We start from the raw sequence: 18599 nt of genomic DNA on the forward strand, positions 1-18599 counted from the left end.
GAGGACGTGCTAAGCTATGAAACTTACAGGATGTTTTAATGGTACAAATAGGGGTGGGAATCTTTAGTCACCTCACGATCTGCTCCGATTCCGATTCTGGGAGTCACGATCCGATTCCAGAACGATTCTGGATCTACTTTTTTCCCCCTTATTAACTAATTAGTTTACCAAATTGAGAATCTTAAAATCCTTACATTTACATATTCTTACATAAGTAATTAAGTACTTTTTAAAATAATTACAAATTGATAAAAAAAAGTAAAACAGTTGTATGTTAGTTAATATACCTTCAAAACATACAAGCAAGTAGCAAATAATAAAGAGGAGCATAGAAACTTATTACAAACAACAAACAAACGAGTGCTTTCAGTATTTAAGATTATCTGAACGTTTTCCATTCAAGAACTGTGAGTGATTTTTCTTCATCTTTACTGTTGTTTTTTACTATGACATCATAGACAGTGGGAGATCTATTAAGCTGCATTCACGCACGGATCTCTTTTGAAATAGAAGAAGTAATGTGGTTTGTCCTGTCCGTTTAATCCCTTAAGACATAACTGGCTGTGTTTACATTAATTGTGCATCATAAAACCATTTTGAGACGCAAGTGCATTAAACGACGGAGTCGCGCACAGCCGCATGCGCGAGCAGTCTTCACAAACAAAGCATTTGAAATTGAAAGCAGCCTTTTGTTAGTGAAGTTTATATTTTAAATATATAAGTCCACTGCATTCCAAACCACATAAATTATGACTTCGTAGAGCATTTGTAAGGAAAATACAGATGAGCGAGCCCGCACACTTCAAGTGTAAATGACTCTCACAGCGCATCCAGTGCAATGAAGCCCGCGAATGTCCTTGTAATTAGCTTCAACCTTTCCGAACTTTATGAAACATTATTTTATGGAAGGTTCGAGTGGTGTATGTATGTGAGGAATTGGAAGCAAGCAGAATGCTGGTGTTTCTAAAGCAAACTCGGCTTCATCACGCATCTGGTTAAAAACTAAGCTCAGAATCGATTCTGAAATTCTCAGAATCGTGACGCATCGATGGATCGATTTTTTTCTCCCACCCCCAGGTACAAAGACTTCTTATATGCCAAAAGATCAAGGCAAAATTGATTTCTCATGTCATGAATTCTTTAAATAAACTTTTGCTCCAACCAGACTGATAAAAACCAATGCACCCCAAATCTGACTACATGAATCCAGCCAATCACTTTCAAGTTCTTGCCATTTTTGTGTGTAACATGCATCAGATGGTCTGTGAACAGCAGCACTTTGAGGGCTTTTGTGGACTCACCAGGGCGGGTTGCAGTCTCCTCTTCTCCTGGCCGCTGCTGCTGCCGTTTGTGCCAGTTCTTTTGGTGGCCCAGACGAGTTCCTGCTCCAACAAAACCACCTCACATTCCTCTCGGAGTCTCCTCCACTTCCTCTCTGTGCTCTGCTCGCCGTCCCAGTGCACGCACACCTAACACATGGAGAGAGAGAGAGAGAGAGAGAGAGGGTTAGTAGGTTGCGGATGTATGTACAGCCACAGGTGCATGTGCACACGCATACACACAGCATATGTGTTCACAATTAACTTGATGCAGCTAATTAAAAGATGATTCAAAGGTGATAAATCTAATAAATTAGAAACCAATGTCAACACACCAACAGCATACTAACCCACTTGCACAAAAAAACATCTGCTTAGAAGCTTACAAACAACATGAAAAGGAAATGAAATAGATTAAACGAAAACGTGTTGCAAATGTCTACACGATGAAAGGACATTCTTAGACCACACGCACCAGATCACACAGTCCTGTCCAAATCAAGATACATATTTTCATGTGCAAGTCTGAATTCAATGATTTCACTCCTATTTGTCACCCAGAGTGTCATCACAGCATCATAAGCGCTGCGTCTGACTGATGACTGAGCCAGACGAAATTAAAACTCACTCACCAGCTGCAATGAGCCATCCAGCTCTACTGCAGCATGACAATATGGCTAAATCTGTCACAGATCTGAATCACAAAGTCACCCAACAAAAACTCACTATGAATACAGCACTGAGATCTAGCTCACTCACAGTGATTCAGAATTCATGGTAACTGAGAAAACATCAGCAGGTATGGTTAAATAAAGAGGTGGAAGACTTCTGGTCCATGTGGCAGGAGAACAAGATAAATCTGGCAGGGCTGGTAATAAAGCCTTAAGCCCCGTTCACACCAAGAATGAGAACTATAAAGATAAAGTTCTAAAAATCGTTCTCTCAATATTAGAGAATAGCAGAGTCTACACCACAGCTATAACAATAAAGGCACAGAGAAACGATATCACTGGAATCACTTTCAGAACGATTTTCTCCAGCTGATGAACGATACAAACATTGACAGCCAATCAGAATCCATCCTGCTGTAACAAGCTCGAGAATTGCAGTCTCTTGCAGTAAAGTGGCAGACGCACGTGCGCTAAGAATAAACAGACAATATCGTTCGCTGGTGTGGACGCTAATATAGTTATCTTTATAGTTATCGTGCTTGGTCTGAATGGGCCTTTAGACATGTTTGTTCCTAAATAGAATTTTTGAGAATTGTGTGTCCATTTGGATGATTTGATTTGAATGTTTGATCAAGCATTTTTTCTAGATATTATAACTAACTACATTTAAAAGTTTGATTTAAACATCTGAATGTAAATATAGAGTGCATTTTTGGGCATCGTAAGTGCATTTAAAAATTTGATTAAAATGTTTGAATGTTCAATTTGAATAGTCACATTTAGAATGTTTGATACTGTCTTTTTTGGCTAGCATAAGTGTGTTTTAACATTCATTAAAAAAAAAACGTTTAAATGTTTGATTCAGTATTTTGGAAATTTGTGTGACCTGGTTGCTCAAATGGTAAAGGAAATCCAAGGTCACAGTTTCTATTTCCATGTAACGCAGTGCTGAGAAAATGTATAGCCTGAAAGCATTGCTTTGGGAATTTAGCCTGAAAGTTGCTTTGGGTAAAAGTGTCTGCCAAACACATGCTAATTTGAATTTTAGGGCATTCTGGGTGCATTCGGAAGTTTGATTTAAATGTTTTAATGTTTGATCAAGCATTTTGTAGACATTATAACTGCATTTAAAAGTTTGATTCAAATGTTTGAATGTAAACTAAGCATATTTTGGACCCTGTATGTGTATTTGAGAGGACTCAAAGTTTGATGAGAATTATTAATTTGAGAATTAAATAAAAAATTTAAAATGCATCATACGTGCATTTAAAAGTCCATTCAAATGTTCCATTCAGTTTTTTTTTTAAATGTTTGATTGAGAGCATTTGTGCATTGAAGGTTCATCCGAATGTTAAATTCAACATTTTGAGCTTTATAGGCATAATCAAGCATTCCCCACATTGTGAAACAAGTCATAATGTGATCATCTTGGGTTTCCGAATGAAAATCAGAAATGGTTATGGAGAGACAAAAGAGAGTCACGCATTTCCCCACTCTGCTCTATAACAGCAAACTTCACACTTAAAGCATACAGACACGTGTCTGTGTGTGTGTATGTGTGTGTGTGTGTGTGTGCCAGACAGATGATGCCTCACACCCTACAGAAGAATTAAAAAGCCCTAAAATATAATGCATTGCAGGGACACATGTTGCCATTGGTCAAGATCCTCTGAGCGTGAGATAGAGAGAGAAAAATGGCATTTTTGAGTTGCTATGCTACCAACATCTCTCTCTCTCGCTCTCTGATTATCTCTCCATTTCCCTCAACTCCTTCTTTTCTTCTTCCTGTCTTTCAACCTCACCTTTCCCCTTCATCTTCTCACTGTCTCTTTCACACAAAGACACACTCAAACTCTCTCTCTCTCCCGGTGTAAGGATGCATGTCGGACACCGAGGTGATTTATGTGCACTCCTGCCATTATCTGTGAGATGTGTGTGCCTGACCGAGAGTGTGTGTAAGAAGGGGGGAGAGTGAAAGGAAAACAGCAATTATTCATTTAGAAGAGATCATTAGTCATAGGAACCAGTCCTACTGCCTTTTGAAACCACACACACATACATTCACACAGAGCTTCATCTGTCCTGCGAATGTGAAGTGAGTCTACCATCACGTCAGGTTGTCATTTTTCACAGCGGCTGTTTTATCTTCCGCGTGTGTGTAATTACGATGATGTATGTGTGCGTCTTTGGGTGTGTGTGTGTCTTAGATGGTATTTACAATATGAGTGAGCTAACAAGAGGCTTTTTTCTGCTATTCTCTCTCTCTCTCTCACACACACACGTGTCGGATGTGTGTGTGCGCCAAACTGTTCGGCCATGAAGCGTCGACAAGCTGTAACAGGTCAAAGAAGCGTTTCACACATGCAGTCACATGGCTGCACACACACACACACACACATGCATACAAACTCACAGGCGCACCTGCAAATCAACTCAAGCATTGCATACTCACACTCCTGCAGTATCTCTTATTGACAGACTGCAGGAGAGAAACATTTACACACACTCTCTCTCGCAGTAAACACTTCCCTGAGGCTTGTGGGAGGGAAACATTCACCAGCATCAGATTTCAGCCTGGACCACGTCCAACGCTTCGGCAGAAATGTGCTTATAGCATCAGCATTTATACACACACAACCTGACACTGCGTTCCTGTCTGACAAACCACACACTCTTTTTTTTTACTGGTAGTTTTTCATGAGATGTACATGTAAGTATATTCTGCTAACTGTTTCTGCAACACAAGCGAGGAGTGAATGAGAAGGGTCTGGTTGTGTTCCTGATGAAACCGACACTGTGTGTGTGAAAGGCGAGAGAGAGAGAGGGAGAGAGAGAGAGAGAGAAAGAGAGTCTGGGGAATAAAAGCATGCTGCCAACATAGTAGCATGAGACTATCATGTGACTTTTTGTGAGCGTATCCATGTCTGTTGCACATACTGTCTTTAGCGCTGAGTGCAAACACACACACATTCACAAACTGTGATCCACAGAGGCGCCTCACTGATCAATAATTTACTGAGCGGAGAGAGAGGGAGGACAGGTGAGCGGGTGAGAGAGAGAGAGAGAGAGAGAGAGAGAAAGAAAGACAGACAGAGAACAAGAGAAAAAAGAGACAGATGAAGACAGTGAAAATGTGAGTGTACGTTTATAAAGTCGACTCACATCAGAGCTACATGAAACACAATGTGTGACAAGCATTTCTTAGCTAATTACGGCAACATTCACCTATCTGTCATTAAAATTAACACATTTAAAAGTAATTTTCTGTGTAAATTACAACAATTAAACACAGATAAACACAATTTGTTATTGTTTTAATATGATTCTATTTTATATGATATAATTATTTATATGAATTGAAAAGCAATTAACATCAAATGTTCAACATGAACACTGTGATGTAGAGCAAACCATTAACACATGTTGATGGATCTTATAATACAGTGTATTTCTAAATACAATGCATTGCATCAGGAAATAGTTCGGATGGATTTTGTCGATGATGGTCTAGTGCAATGCTTACATTTTGCTCAAGATGTGAGTTTGGAGTCTGAATTTATTTTTAATGTTTAAGAAGGAATTCTGTTCACCAAGGCTGCCTTTATTTGATAAAAAATTCATGAAATATTATTACAATTTAAAGTAACTGTAGGGCTGTGCAAAAAAAAAATCGCCTGTGTAGCTTGTCAGTGCTTTACGGCTCTGTGTAGTAAATGCCGCTCCATCTGAAAGCACGTGCTGGAGATTTACTACTAATCACCAGAAGCGGCTTTACTGACAAGATTCGCATGAAAATTGCATTACATTTTTTGCTCAGCCCTAAGTAACGGTTTTCTATTTTAAAGGGGTCATATGATGCGATTTCAGGTTTTCCTTTCTCTTTGGAGTGTTACAAGCTCTTGGTGCATAAAGAAGATCTGTAAAGTTGCAAAGACTAAAGTCTCAAATCCAAAGAGATCTGTCTTTACATTTATTTTGAAAGATGAAGCTCGTGATTATGGTAAGGGGTGTTACATTTCCAACGAGTGCTTGCGGTGTTCGGCCAATCACAATGCACTGGGTCAGCTGGCCAATCAGAGCAGACTGCGCTTGTCAAAGGAGGGGGCTTTGTTGAAAACTATGTGTTTGAGAGAGGCGGGGCATAGAGGACCTACAATAATGTACAGTATTTGAAAAAGAATGTGTTTTTTGAACATTAAAGCATGTCAACATATTCTGTTACACCAAATACACAAAATAATGATCTTTAAAATAGCATCATATGACCCCTTTAATATATTTTAAAATATAATTTATTTCTGTGATGGCAAAGCTGAATTTGCCGCATAATTACTCCAGTCTACAGTGTCACATGATCATTCAGAAATCATTCTAATATGATGATTTGCTGTTCAAGAAACATTTCTTATTATTATCAATGTTGAAAAAAGTTGTGCAGCTTAATATTTTTGTGGAGACTGTGATACTTGTTTGTGAAGTATTTTATGATGAATATAAAGTTTAAAAGAACAGCATTCATTTAAAGGTCCCATATTGTCAAAACTGAAATTTCCTGGCTTTTTTCATGATAACTGAGGTCTAGGGGCTATTTAACTACCATGTAAGTTTCAAAACAGTCAATCCACAGTTAAATGCACACAGCCTGCATAAAAGTAGCTGTGATTTTTCACGAACCGTTGTGACTTCCGTAAAAAGGTGACGTCAGAACTATTCAGTCACCGCCTTCAGTCACCACCCCGAGCACTGCCCACAGTCCCACTCTCCTTTTGCCAAACCCCCAGACAACATCACGTCCATGCCATTGCTGAGCAGCAACAACAACACGGAAACATGTCGAGAAAACGCTGTTCAGTCTGGATGTCAGGAAACTACATCATTGCACAGTAGGGCTGTGACGGTCGCCGTGACAACCGTAGAGCAAGTGACGTCACACACTATAACAAGCATAATACAGTTTTGTATACCAAAAAAAAAAATACAAAAAAAAGTTTTGTATACAAGTGTAATAATAGTAACTAAATAATAATCTAAATTTACCATTCTGAAACATCCTGTTGTAAGCGCGTTTGAGGAGGTGGCTGGTTGTCTCCTGTCATCGCCGATTCGAGGTCTGAGTTCGGCTCATAAATTGAAGCCCGGACAACATTTCCCTCAGGAGTGACCATTATTACCGGTGTTTCTATTGACCTTACTTGTGAGTATCACCAATCCACAGCAGGCTACAGCATACATGACCCTAGTTACCTGTGGTTGGCCTGGCCGTGTGTCACTCAGAAAACAACAGGCCAATCAGAAGAGAGGCTCATGAATATTAATTAGACAGGTCAAAATCAACCTGTTCTTTGCAGAGCTCCTGAGAGAGGAGCTGTAAAAACATATTGAGATGGTTTTTGGTACTTATACCGCAAATATATATTCTTAAGGACATCAAGACTTAAAATAAAACTCCAGAAAGGTGTAAAATATGTGACCTTTAAAATAGAAGTCTTTTTAACATTATAAATGTAAATATAGATTTTTGGTTTAAAATAATGCTCATTTGCTGCAAGAAATGTTTATGTTTATCAGCTTTTGTCATAACGCAGTGTTATTAAGTAGCAAAATGACATGCATTACAATCTGAACCTGACAGACTCTGTCAATGAAGGTGGATGTGAGCAAAAGAGTGTGTGCGGTTAAGTGTGGTGGAGGACTGCATTGTACATGTGAGTGTGTGTGTGTCTGTGTGTCATGAAGGAGTGACCCAAACAAACTGCTGTGATTTAATGCAAGCGCGTTTGAGGAGGTGGCTGGTTGTCTCCTGTCATCGCCGATTCGAGGTCTGAGTTCGGCTCATAAATTGAAGCCCGGACAACATTTCCCTCAGGAGTGACCATTATTACCGGTGTTTCTATTGACCTTACTTGTGAGTATCACCAATCCACAGCAGGCTACAGCATACATGACCCTAGTTACCTGTGGTTGGCCTGGCCGTGTGTCACTCAGAAAACAACAGGCCAATCAGAAGAGAGGCTCATGAATATTAATTAGACAGGTCAAAATCAACCTGTTCTTTGCAGAGCTCCTGAGAGAGGAGCTGTAAAAACATATTGAGATGGTTTTTGGTACTTATACCGCAAATATATATTCTTAAGGACATCAAGACTTAAAATAAAACTCCAGAAAGGTGTAAAATATGTGACCTTTAAAATAGAAGTCTTTTTAACATTATAAATGTAAATATAGATTTTTGGTTTAAAATAATGCTCATTTGCTGCAAGAAATGTTTATGTTTATCAGCTTTTGTCATAACGCAGTGTTATTAAGTAGCAAAATGACATGCATTACAATCTGAACCTGACAGAGACAGACTCTGTCAATGAAGGTGGATGTGAGCAAAAGAGTGTGTGCGGTTAAGTGTGGTGGAGGACTGCATTGTACATGTGAGTGTGTGTGTGTCTGTGTGTCATGAAGGAGTGACCCAAACAAACTACTGTGATTTAATGCCAGCAAACATCATAATGATAAGATAAGCTAGTGTGCATGACAAGACAGAAAGACAAGAGGACACCATGTCCTTTAACTGCCTCATATTATACTAGCAAAGCGTTGGACACCTTGTGCGGCTGTTGGCCAGCTCTCCAGTCCCGTGACTGTGATTCTGTCATGCATGATATTCCGCAGTTTAAACAAAGTCGCTCTCCTCTGTCTGCCAAATACACACACACACACACACACACACACACACACACACACACTCACACTCTCTCGCCTTCACACTCTCTCCTCCGCACATATAAAGACACGCAAACATTCACACAGATAGTGTGAGAGTCAAATAGATGCGCACGATTACACAAGCATCCAAAACAACCACACACCCTGCCACCGAACTCCCTAGGGCTGTTAAATCAAAAGACAGAGATGATTTCACAGAGTTCTGCAGGACTAATAGGAGATTCTCTTTCACACACACACACACACACACACACACACACACACACACAAACAGACACATCAACGCAAGTAATGCATCATCAGAAGGACAGAGTGGGAGTTAAAACAGTTCTGTATTCTTTGTGTGTGTGTGTGTGTGTCTCAGTAGGGCTTAAATCTACAATCACACAGCCTGAGCTGGACTTCTTACGCATTTCAGGAGATAAGCTACAGTGCACACACTCACACACACACACACACACACACGCAAAATCTGTCTGGTCTGCAGAATCACACATTGCTTCCCTGGCAAAGCTTCAAACCATCTGCCAAAGGTCAAGGGTCAAATGAAAAGAAAGCTGTATATAAAAAAGCACAACAACACACGCATTTTGCAGACTAACTGACTGAGAGGGTCACATAAACATATAAACAAGAATTCACAACTTACATCAACAAGGTATTAGAGAGAGAAAGAGATTGTTTAAAAATGTTTTGCTTCTCTCCACATGAGCTGATGAAATTCAACCCTTGTCTCTGACACTGCAGAACCATATATCTGTGTCTGTGTGTGCGTATGTGGGTGTGTGTGTGTGAGTGTAGACTGACAAACACACGTGCAGAAAGCTGGAATACGGCCCTTAGTGCCAGCACATGCACCGACGGGGAGGGGAAGAGGAGTGCTTAAATAGAGCACAGTACAAACACACACAACCACAGAAAAAGACAAGACAGAGACGAGGCCAAGCAGAGACATTTGGCTTTAGTTAATGCAGTGCAGAACAGAATTAGAGCGCTATAAGAGCGAGTCGATAAAATACATGCGCAGCTGAAATTAATAAATGTCTGCATCAGACGAATGACATCACTTCAACATGCACACTTGTGCAATCCAAATAGAAAACACTGTCTGCACAAATAAACCCTCCATCAAATATGTGTTTGTAACTTCTTAGTGGGTTAGACTGCAATATAGATTGTTAACAAGAGTTACAACAAGCTACACAGTGAATATGGTCATGGCTAAAGGTATGGTGTGCAGCATTACAATACAAGCACAATCATATTTAAAGATTCTTTACTTAACTTCATAGGGAAAAATATAATTGAACATGGCCGATTGAAGCTAAATACATGAACTTGTATTATCTCATTTCCTAAGACCTGCTTAATTTCTCCTCCCTCCAAACTTGCAAGTCCAAACCGATAAGACTTTATCTTTGAAACACAAATGAAGATATTCAATAAAACCTGAGAACAAAAGAGCTAAATTAAATCTGTTTATCATATTAAGTGACTGTGTCTCTTTACAAGATTTGGATTAAACTGTTCTATTCGTATTAGGGATGTTAATTTTCGATCAATTCCATGATCGATCGTCGTTTAAATTAACGATCAATTAATCGATTAATCGTTAACCTTAATGCTGCAAAATGCATCTATGCAGCCCGGCATGACAGGATGTGCAAAAGTTACTCAAACCCCACCCCCGCTTTCTCACCGGATTTAAAGGGGATTTAGTCTGAATAAAATGCTAGTAGCAGGATTGTAAAATGAATAGATGTGATTATGATCATTTGATAAAATGAAGAGAGCTTGTTTTGAGATAATTTTACTTTGTTGACTGTTTCCTATCCCAACACGGGGACCGCTGAACACACTGTTGCTAACATGAAACATTTTTATGTGAGTATTATGACCAGTACTTAATTTGATCCTGCTGGATCCTGTTCCGGAAAATGTCAGAATTAGAATTTTTGCGTTGCGGTAGGCCTATTTGTTTTTTTTTTTTAAATCCGGCATTAGATCGTGACAGTGCATGCATGCGTGTGTGTACGAGGATGGAGCGAGCGCGGGTTTGGCTGGATGTATTTGGAGCTTATTGCTCATGACTCATTCGGCACAAATCCAAATATTTCCATATTAGTAATGTATTTGAATGTTAAACTATTATTTATAATGTAAACTAGGCTTGTACTTTACACGCATTCGCATATAGACGGAAAAGATCATCCTCTTAACATGAGCAAAAACGTCCTTGGCATAACAGCAGAGTGGACCGGTATACTACGGTCTATTTAAACTGACCAGTGTAATCTTTTATATGTTTGGTTGACTGTATTTTATTTTGATAAAGAACAGACTGCGATGTAAGTTTGAATTGCTAGATTTAAAGGGGATTTAGTCTGAATAAAATGCTAGTAGCAGGATTGTAAAATGAATAGATGTGATTATGATCATTTGATAAAATGAAGAGAGCTTGTTTTGAGATAATTTTACTTTGTTGACTGTTTCCTATCCCAACACGGGGACCGCTGAACACACTGTTGCTAACATGAAACATTTTTATGTGAGTATTATGACCAGTACTTAATTTGATCCTGCTGGATCCTGTTCCGGAAAATGTCAGAATTAGAATTTTTGCGTTGCGGTAGGCCTATTTGTTTTGTTTTTTTAAATCCGGCATTAGATCGTGACAGTGCATGCATGCGTGTGTGTACGAGGATGGAGCGAGCGCGGGTTTGGCTGGATGTATTTGGAGCTTATTGCTCATGACTCATTCGGCACAAATCCAAATATTTCCATATTAGTAATGTATTTGAATGTTAAACTATTATTTATAATGTAAACTAGGCTTGTACTTTACACGCATTCGCATATAGACGGAAAAGATCATCCTCTTAACATGAGCAAAAACGTCCTTGGCATAACAGCAGAGTGGACCGGTATACTACGGTCTATTTAAACTGACCAGTGTAATCTTTTATATGTTTGGTTGACTGTATTTTATTTTGATAAAGAACAGACTGCGATGTAAGTTTGAATTGCTAGAATATGTGGGGTGTGTGCGCGTGAGGTGCCGGCACGATCGAACAGCTGAAACATAAAAAAACTTGTTTATGGAGCGCCGCGCCACACTTCTGTTTTAAATCTGTCAGCTTAATTATTTAAGCCAGATATATTTCGCCTTTTTTTTATTTTTATGAAAACAAATTGTTCTTTTTATTTAGGCCAATTGCTTACATAGGCTATACATTTTCCTTAAAGCATCCCATTTTGTCCCAGGGCTTGAAAACCTGTGCCTAGGCTAGTCAGGTCCTGTAGAAACTCATGAACGATGCTCTAGTTCTGGCATCACCGTTTAGTGACAGCATTGAATGCTCTGGGAAAACGTATAGTCAGTGTCGGTCACAGCGCCTTTTAATTGCTGTTTTGAATCCAGTAATTATTTATTTACAAATTATAAGCTCTGATTATGACAAGTGTGGTATAAAAGCTTTGTTTATTAGAGGAATAATTGGTTAGCTGGAAAATCTTACATCGCAACCATGATTTTGGATGCCGTTCGAGCCCATATAGCCTACATTTATACGGCTTTGTTCTGGTTTGCCGGTTGGTCACAAATTTACACAAATTCAATAATATTTAGGCATGGTTTCTTTTCCTAAATCCTCACCGCTTAACCCTCTAATTTCGCAGGTTTATTTTATTGTCACTCACTTTTTATCACTGTTTTCGCATCTAAGGGAAATGAAAGATGGAAAGAATTATCTGGGGAAATGACTTAGTTACTACATTTCTATTGCTTTCCATGTTGAAGAGCTTTGTGTTGTTTCTATTTTAATGTACTTTTAAAGTTTAAATCACATTAAAAGCTTAATTTGTACATTATGAATGAAGGATGATGCATTTATATACCGTCACCGTCACTCAGAGCCGCTCGCACGTGTTTTGCGCATGAGCCGCACGCAGACCAAAATTAAACGACTTAATCGACCATCGATAGCTTTAATTGATTGCATCTCTTATCGACAATTAATCGATCATCGATTAATCGTTGACATCCCCAATTCATATGAATTACTTCCATGATATCTTTTTGAACTTTCTGAAGCATCAAAGTTTTGGTTGCCTGGACTTTAAATGGATGTACAGAAATCTATCATGTTTCATTCAAATTTTTTCATTTGTGTTTCGAAAAATAATGAAAGTGTATTTTTTTTCAACACATTTAATTCATACACTCAGAATAAAGGTATAAAATCTGTCTCTGTGGCGGTACCATTGCATCTCTTATCGACAATTAATCGATCATCGATTAATCGTTGACATCCCCAATTCATATGAATTCCATGATATCTTTTTGAACTTTCTGAAGCATCAAAGTTTTGGTTGCCTGGACTTTAAATGGATGTACAGAAATCTATCATGTTTCGAAAAATAATGAAAGTGTATTTTTTTTCAACACATTTAATTCATGCACTCAGAATAAAGGTATAAAATCTGTCTCTGTGGCGGTACTTTTTCAAAATGTACATTTTTATACCTTTTAGGTATTTATATGTACACTTTAGGAACTAATATGTACAGTTAACGTACCAATATGGAAGCTTTAAGGACAAATGTGTACCTTTTGAAAAGATACCATCCCAGTGACAGCTTTTGCACCTTTTTTCTAGTAGTGTAGCTGTTAATATTTGTGTTTGCCATATTCACCCATCAGCATCCAGGACTGCAACCATCTGTTTATACATACTATATCACACAAATATAAGAAAACATCATTCCATGACATTTTCCTGTAGTTTTAAAACTAAAAACAGTGCATTTCTCAAGCGGTCAGGTCTGGACACACTGCAGATATTTGGAAATTCAAGCAAACCAGTGTTTGTGGTAAACCCCTGAGAATACAGCACAGTAAAACAGCAGGTTGTGAAGGAGATGAGAAGCATTAGGAGATATCTGTGTGTGTGTGTGTAACACGGCAGGAGGTTGTAACCCAGGGAAAGCTGTCAGTCACACGGCTAAGCCGCTGTTGCCACGGGGACGTCGTCTAGCCAATGGCGTAAAAAACATGAGTCCCAAAAGACAAATATACACTAACACACATGCACTTACAATCTCATGAAACACATAAATACACCAGAAGAGAAAACCAACAGCTGTTAAACAAATAAACAAACAGAGCTGTATATTCCCCAGCTTTAAATATAAAACTATAACCACCAGAGAGATTTTTCACAGCATATCTAAACTGAGGACACAATCCAAATAAACACAGTACTACATAATAAGATTACAGTTTTATCTAAAATAATTGACCTCACAGAGGGTGAACATACTCTCATACAGTGAGAAAATCCTGTTGGTGCGAGTTTACAACCACAAAGAGCTTGTTAGACAAACACACACACCCTACAGATATACAAGCAATCCTGCACCTGTACTGGGAAAATGAATGACAGATATGCACGCACATGAATGCAAGCCTTTGCCAAACAATCAAACCGCATATAATCTGAGCAACAACGCCAGTAACAACTATGAAATGAATGCTTTCTTTCCCTCTCTTTTACACGCATACACAGCTGGAAGCATATGACAGCATGACTAAACTATCAATTCACACAAACTGTCAGAGAGAATTAATAAAACACAGGGCACTTGCCAGATAACAGAGCAAAGTTTCTACATAGAAACAACACAATTCTCTATTTTTTGCACCCTAGTGGAATACATACTGTATATTTGAGTTACACTTTAAACGTCAGTGAAACAAGCCGCCACAACTTGTTAAATCAGTTACGCAGTGCGATCCTCAGAGGGTGACCGGCTCTTTCGCTGAGCACTAGTGTAGGAGGAAAGTGTGCCTTTGACCCTCATAATTAACTTCACAGTTGTAAAAATGCAAATATGACTATTGCGGTGCACAGGGTGCCAGGAAAGATTCAAACGAATGAACTGTAATGGCTTTACTGAAGTCAACATGCATTTAGTGCATTTAGTAACGTGCAGGGTTCCCATAGCTTTTCGCTAATGAATATCCATGGCTTTTCCAGTCGTTCGTGATGGCTTTTATGGATTTTTAAAAGCATTTTATGGAGTTCAAGAAGCAATTTGTAGCCAAATATTTTAGAGCTAAAAATCTTTGAAAAATGTTAATTAACTCTTAAATTTTCAAGCCACTTTAGGCATATACAGTATGTGCAAGTATATATATATATATATATATATATATATATATATGTGTGTGTGTATATATATATATATATACACACACACACACACACTTGGATTCATACATATGGATGCATATGTAACTACAGAAATTAATTGCATGCGCAATTGCATGCAGATATTTTTAAATATAAATACAATGTATGTACACAATTAGGGTTAGTTGCATGGAATTATGCATAACTTTCTGTTATTTCTGGAGTAAGTACATGTAACGTATTGCAAGGACAATGTAAAATAGTTTTACCTTTATGGACCCATTTTATATGAAGTGTCTTTAACTGTACTAACATTTATTAATAATTTGATGTAATGCACTTATTGTGTACATACATTGTATTTATATTTAAAAATATCTGCATGCAATTGCGCATGCAATTAATTTCTGTAGTTACATATGCATCCATATGTATGAATCCAAGTGTGTGTGTGTGTGTGTATATATATATATATATATACACACACACACACACACTTGGATTCATACATATGGATGCATATGTAACTACAGAAATGAATTGCATGCGCAATTGCATGCAGATATTTTTAAATATAAATACAATGTATGTACACAATAAGTGCATTACATCAAATTATTAATAAATGTTAGTACAGTTAAAGACACTTCATATAAAATGGGTCCATAAAGGTAAAACTATTTTACATTGTCCTTGCAATACGTTACATGTACTTACTCCAGAAATAACAGAAAGTTATGCATAATTCCATGCAACTAACCCTAAACCTAACCTGAACCTTATAAATTGATAGTGTTAATTAATATCACTCAGTACTTAAATGTATAGTTGCACTGTAACAACGACACCTTAAAATGAAGTGTAATCTTAATTATACTACTTTTCCAGGAAATTACTATTTCAAAATCCCGTTTTCTTGATTTTCCATGACCGTGGGAATCCTGAATGTGGATACACATCGGAAAAGCTAACAAAAAAATGCTAGTAACACATATTACATGATGTTATATTGCGTATTAGTCAAGTCATCTGCATTTCTATAGCAGCTTATACAATACCGATTATGTCTCAGCAGCTTCACACACATAGAAAAATAAGGGGACAGAATCGTACCTTTTGGGGTACAACAGCTTGTCCCTGGAGCAGTACCCTTAAAAGGACATATTTGTACCTTTTTACCCCTAATAGGTACATATTAGTACCTTTAACCATACGAGTACCCTTAAGGTACTAATATGTACCTATTAGGGGTAAAAAGGTACAAATATGTCCTTTTAAGGGTACTGCTCCAGGGACAAGCTGCTGTACCCCAAAAGGTACAATTTTAAATCTGATAAACAGGAAAACAGCAGAATCGCTTACTGAAACTGTGTATATAAAATAAGACCGCTCGTGCTGAAGCTGTCTCAGTGCTGTGGTGGAGCGATGGAGTGCGGCGCTACAGCGGCAGGCAGCCTGTCTCACAACAGCTGATCAGTCTGAGTGAAGTCCCGCTGAGCGTGCCCCCCCCCCCCCCCTCCTCCTCTCTATCATAGTAACACGCCCAGCCTTCGACTCATAGTAAAAGCCGCCTGAATGTCTGTTGACTAAACTGACAGAAACAAACCTAGCGTTACCAGCTTTCGAAACAATCAACTTTCGCTGTCATATCAGTAGTTCCGCCTAACTTTATTTCTGACAAACAAGCGAAAATGAATTTGTAGAAGTTATATCAACTGGAAGAGGCTAAAAACAAGCGTAAGCTGTCCTAATTAAGGGTCGTGAGGTAAGTTTTACCGTTAGCGCAGGCGAGTCGCAGGCGCGGATGACTCCGGCTCTCCAGCTCCAGCGCGAGACTCCCGCGGGCTCCAGCCGCTCTCCGCCGCTCACGCACAGGCAGCGCTTCCCCACCAGCTCCACCGCCATAGTCCCGCAAAGAGTGAGAGAAATGTCCACGGACAACAAGCAAACTTCCTCCTACTGCGGGCTGCGGCGTTGACACATTATTCAAATATGGTGATTAAAAGTAGATTCTTGTGAGTTTGAGTACAGTGGGTTAAAATTCCCTGCAAAGTCCTCTGGCGAACCCTGATGGCTCTGTGCGCCGAGAAACTGATTTACACTGAGAGTAGTAACAGTCATTATGGCGCTCTCTCTCTCTCACTCACTCACTCGTGGTATTCATCCGCCCCAGTTAAAGCACACAGGACTATCAGACCGCAGCGGGCAGACTTGTCCGTCCGCCAGACTTCAGCTCACTCCTCTTTTGGAGGTTTTCTCAGTGCACTGCCGCAGACTACAGAAAACTAGTCCCTCGTCTGCGCTTACATTCTGAACTTGAACTTCACAAACACATTTTAAAATTACAGTTTATAAATTACAGGTGATAAATGATTGATTGGCTTTATAAGAAACTACAACTTTATCGCAAAAAACAGTCTAACTACATCTGATTTTTTTTTTATCTACCTTATAGTTGCCAAGAACGTGTACTATTTATTTGTTTGTTTGCCATAATTTACCAAACTGTTTTGCTTGGAGAATGCAGGCATTCTTAATACAACTACAGCTTAATTATTTTAGATACCTGATCATATTGATGTTTAGAATACCTGTTTGTTTGTTTGTTTACCACAGTGTTCCAAACAGCACACATTCTCAATACAGCTACACCTGAATTATTTTTAATTACCTGATTATTTTATCAACCTTATAGGTGTAACTGCATTGATAATGTGTCCATTCTCTAAGGAAAAGAGTTTGGTGAATGGAAATAAATAAATAAATAAATACACCCTGCAGATTCATTTATTTATTTCGATCAGACGCAACTTTTTTCCTTGGAGAGTGCACACATTCCCAATATAGGTACCTGAATAAACAGTGATAAACTGTACTCTAATCTCATTCACCCTGCAGATTTAAACGTGTTGCATTCCGAAGTAGGCCTAATATTTTGTTCTGTCATTTTATTTTATTTGAATTTGATCATTTAATTTTCCCTGCCATCAACTGGGTATAATCATCTGTATAATGTTGCTAAAAGCATCCAAAAGTGGTGTTAGTGGTTAATTCTGTATCAAATGACTAAGTGTAGGCTATACTCTGAGCTGTTGATGTTATCGGGCATGACTGGTGTTGTCATGTGAATGGTAAAAATAAACTCACTAACGCAAGCATAATCATAGTTATGTGGTAACAGTGAGGAACTATTATTTCTAATGTCTACATTCCGGGAACCTCTCAAATCTTATGCCATATAACTTTCTCAGTTTCTCAATGTTTAGGAATGTAAACAGTCCATTGGCAGAGAGGAAAAAGCATTACGACTTTATAATGTTGTTTGACTGCCCTCATGTGTCGTGCACTGGAAATGCAGCAGACTGCACTGAACCGTCTTCAACAAACATTATAATTGTATGAATATTCTAAAAATGTAATGTACAAAATGCAAGGGTCCTGTCCTCTGTTTGCACCAGTCAAGAAAATATGAATTACTGCAAATAAATATTTCCTTTTTATATATATATATTTATTATTTAAAATGACACTGCATTACATAAAACATTAAAGGGGTCATATGATGCTTTTTTAAAGATCATTATTTTGTGTATTTGGTGTAACAGAATATGCTGACATGCTTTAATGTTCAAAAAACACACTATTTTTCAAATGCTGTACATTATTGTAGGTCCTCTATGCCCCGCCTCTCTCAACCG

General features: G+C 38.4%; 1 protein-coding gene across 2 annotated transcripts in view; it reads right to left on the reverse strand.

Moving 5' to 3' along the window:
- jmjd1ca (jumonji domain containing 1Ca) overlaps positions 1-17028 on the reverse strand; it is a 90221-nt gene extending 73193 nt beyond the window's left edge. For both annotated transcript variants that reach the window (XM_016274374.1, XM_016274373.1), the window contains exons 1-2: positions 16678-17028; positions 1302-1469 (exon numbers count right to left, since the gene is read on the reverse strand). In XM_016274374.1, coding sequence (XP_016129860.1) covers positions 1302-1469; positions 16678-16806 — 297 coding nt within the window. In that variant the 5' untranslated portion in view covers positions 16807-17028. The remainder of the gene's footprint in view (positions 1-1301; positions 1470-16677) is intronic.
- Between the last annotated feature and the right edge of the window lie 1571 nt (positions 17029-18599).

Source organism: Sinocyclocheilus grahami, unplaced genomic scaffold, assembly GCF_001515645.1.
Source record: "Sinocyclocheilus grahami isolate Dianchi unplaced genomic scaffold, SAMN03320097.WGS_v1.1 scaffold86.1, whole genome shotgun sequence".
Taxonomy (NCBI): Eukaryota; Metazoa; Chordata; class Actinopteri; order Cypriniformes; family Cyprinidae; genus Sinocyclocheilus; species Sinocyclocheilus grahami.